At 39.5% G+C, this 2,775-nt stretch overlaps 1 protein-coding gene across 1 annotated transcript; it reads right to left on the bottom strand.

Moving 5' to 3' along the window:
* Positions 1–690: 690 nt before the first annotated feature.
* On the bottom strand, positions 691–2,421 carry PDP2 (pyruvate dehyrogenase phosphatase catalytic subunit 2). The gene has a single exon (XM_009586080.1). It carries the CDS (start codon positions 2,419–2,421, stop codon positions 817–819), a length of 1,605 nt encoding a protein of 534 aa, XP_009584375.1. The 3' UTR covers positions 691–816.
* Positions 2,422–2,775: the final 354 nt, after the last annotated feature.

The following is a 2,775-nucleotide window of genomic DNA, read 5'->3' as shown; positions in this document are numbered from 1 at the left end:
GATGCACAGCACTTCATAGATGAAAACTTAACAAAAGGGTATATTCTTTAAGCAAGTTAGACACTTAAATAAAGTCTAGTACTGTTAATTCTTAAACAGGGAATCGTGAAGTCCCTCACGTGTGTTTGAGCTGTAAGTTGTCACACAAGTCCACACACAGAGTTAAGAGAATATGTATTCACACTTCAAAATAATTATGGAAGAAAACACAATTTTGTTTCCTAGCTTAAAACAAAAGAATTGGGACAAAAAAAAAAGTCTGACAATCCCAGGGCTCTTTGAACAGCCTTCTTTAGTATTGTCTTCACATATACTAGGCAATTCATTAAAGTATCTAACACTGTTACATCAAATAAAGGTTTGGTAGTTTATTTATTTAATTCAATTACAGTGCTTCAGTAGGATGCTACTCATTTTCCACAAGAGCGGAGCCTTTCTTACACTCCATACAGCTACAGGTATTATCCACCTCTCTATTAAATAGTACCAGTCTCAGTGAAATTTGTCTCATTCGTTCATTTGGAAAGTTTTACCAGTGGTTCCCATGGAATCAGAACTGGGTCAGCAATCTTTAGTTCAGTTACATTTCAGTGAACTTTTACTAAAACATTTTTCTTCAGTGTGTACAGCCCTGGAAACCCAGGGAACTTTCACCAAACTCACTTCTATAAAGTTATTTTCAAGACTAGTAAGTAACAGAAAGATTTAGGAACTTCCAGACCATAACACTGGTAACAGCTTGACTATCAGAGAAAAACAGTAATGGTTTCAATATCAAAGCTGGCTAGTGGTATAGAACAGCAGCAGTGCAAGTCTCTATTCATTGTTTCTGTAGTAATTTTCAATTGTTTCTGAATTAAAATACACTACAGTAACTGTGATATCATCTCTGTACATTCTCGCAAGGTCTTCAGGCAGTGTCAGCATTGCAGCAAGTTTCTCTTGGTCCACCTCCCCATACTCATTACTTCCAATTGCATGCCTTATTAAATGAGTAGCTATGTTCTGGTCAAGTGAGGCAATGCCTCTGTTTTTCCTCTGAAGTAACAAGCTGTGCATATAACCCAAATTAACTGGTTTCTCAAAAGCCAGTTGTGGTTTCTGCACATTAAGCTCCATAAGGTGTCCAGCAACAAGTTTTACAACCTTCTCATTACTTAGCATCTCCCACAGTCCATCTGAAGCAATAACTAGAAACTTATCCTTGCTTCTTAATTTGTGGTATGTGACTTCAGGCTCTGCAGTTAAATAAGGGGGCGTATGGTAGTTTGGAGGAACGTACTGATAAATATTTAAAGCCTCGACATCACAGCTATTCTCAAGAACGCTGTGTTGCAATTCTTTACTCCATTTTAATTGCACATCTCCAAAAGCTCTGGAGGGCATAAGAATCCCCAGTAATCTGTCATTCACAAGTAGGGTTTTCTCCTCAGATCTTGGATGTTCTCTCTTCAGTCTTCTAATTTCAAATTCATCGAAGGCATTGTGGTCTCGGGTTAGAGGGAGAGTAGACCACGTTCCATCTTCTTCATGAACGCCTAAAATTGCTCTGCAATCACCAGTATTTGCAACATGTAAGTGAACACCATCAATGTGAGCTACGCAGGCTGTTGCGCCAGAAAAAGCTACTTGAAGGGCAATATTTCTCATCAATTCATTTTCCTGGGGAGCCTGAACTTCCAGTGATATGTCTGAGTCTAACCTTTTGAATGCACATATCATGGCTTCTTCTAAACTAAACCCTGGCTCAGTGTCTAGGTCCAGTAAATGTTGCCAGTAAACCCGGAGGTTTTCGAAATACTGTGAAGTTATTTCCCGATACTCTACATCATTCGGATGCTTGTGCCACTGCAGAATAGGCAGAACTGGCTTCATGCACTCCACAGCAAGCTCGATCTCTTCCAAGGTTTGCCGAGGCATGAGAGAAACCGCTATATAATGAAGTAGTCTCTCACTTACTGCCTGAGCACACGCAGAACCTGCATGACCATCGAAGACTCCAAACATCATCCCTTTGGTCTGCAAGCAAGTGGCTGCACTTCTGCGGTCTTCAATAGGGGTGTTGGATGCCAATTGGTTACTTTCAAACTTCAACACGGAATTGGCATTTTTACCATTCAAATCCAGTATTTTATGGGATAATTCACCTGCTCTGAGTATATCATTGATTTGTGATGGAGACAACTGGAAAGAGAAATGTTCTTCTTCGGTGGAAGTGTGTCGGAATGCTTTCTTTAAGGAGAAAGTATTGTCCAAGCTGCAGCTCCCAGCAGGGTAGAGGCATGTTTTGGAGAAAACAAGCTTCCATTTTATCTTGTTTCTATTTGGGATACAGATGGAGTACAAACGTCCTTTTTCTTGTAAAACAATGCTGTTTCTTGCTGAGCTTAAGATCCAGGATGATACAGTTCTTGACATCATGAGTCACCCCACAAATGGGAGCACCTTCCTTCAGTAACAGAGAATGTCCTTTCAGCCTGGAATGTAAGAATAGGAAAGGCATAAAATCTAGAAGGTTCACGAGAAGCTTTCTATATTGCAATACAAAAGCAAGTCTAGAGCTCACAGAAATATTCAGAACTTTTTTCCAAAAAAGACCACTCTAGATAGAGGCATCTTAAAAGGGATAAAATTTCCATCACTTAATTTTAACCTTGGTGAATTTAGCTTAGCATATGACTGCCTCTCTCCAGCTAACTCATCAGAAAAGCTAATTTTTATTTTCCAGGCATGTTTTTCCTCATTGTGGCAAGGCTAAGAAGAAATTCCAACATT

This window comes from Fulmarus glacialis, unplaced genomic scaffold (genome assembly GCF_000690835.1).
Source record: "Fulmarus glacialis isolate BGI_N327 unplaced genomic scaffold, ASM69083v1 scaffold24039, whole genome shotgun sequence".
Taxonomy (NCBI): Eukaryota; Metazoa; Chordata; class Aves; order Procellariiformes; family Procellariidae; genus Fulmarus; species Fulmarus glacialis.
This window is presented reverse-complemented; position numbering and strand designations above follow the sequence as displayed.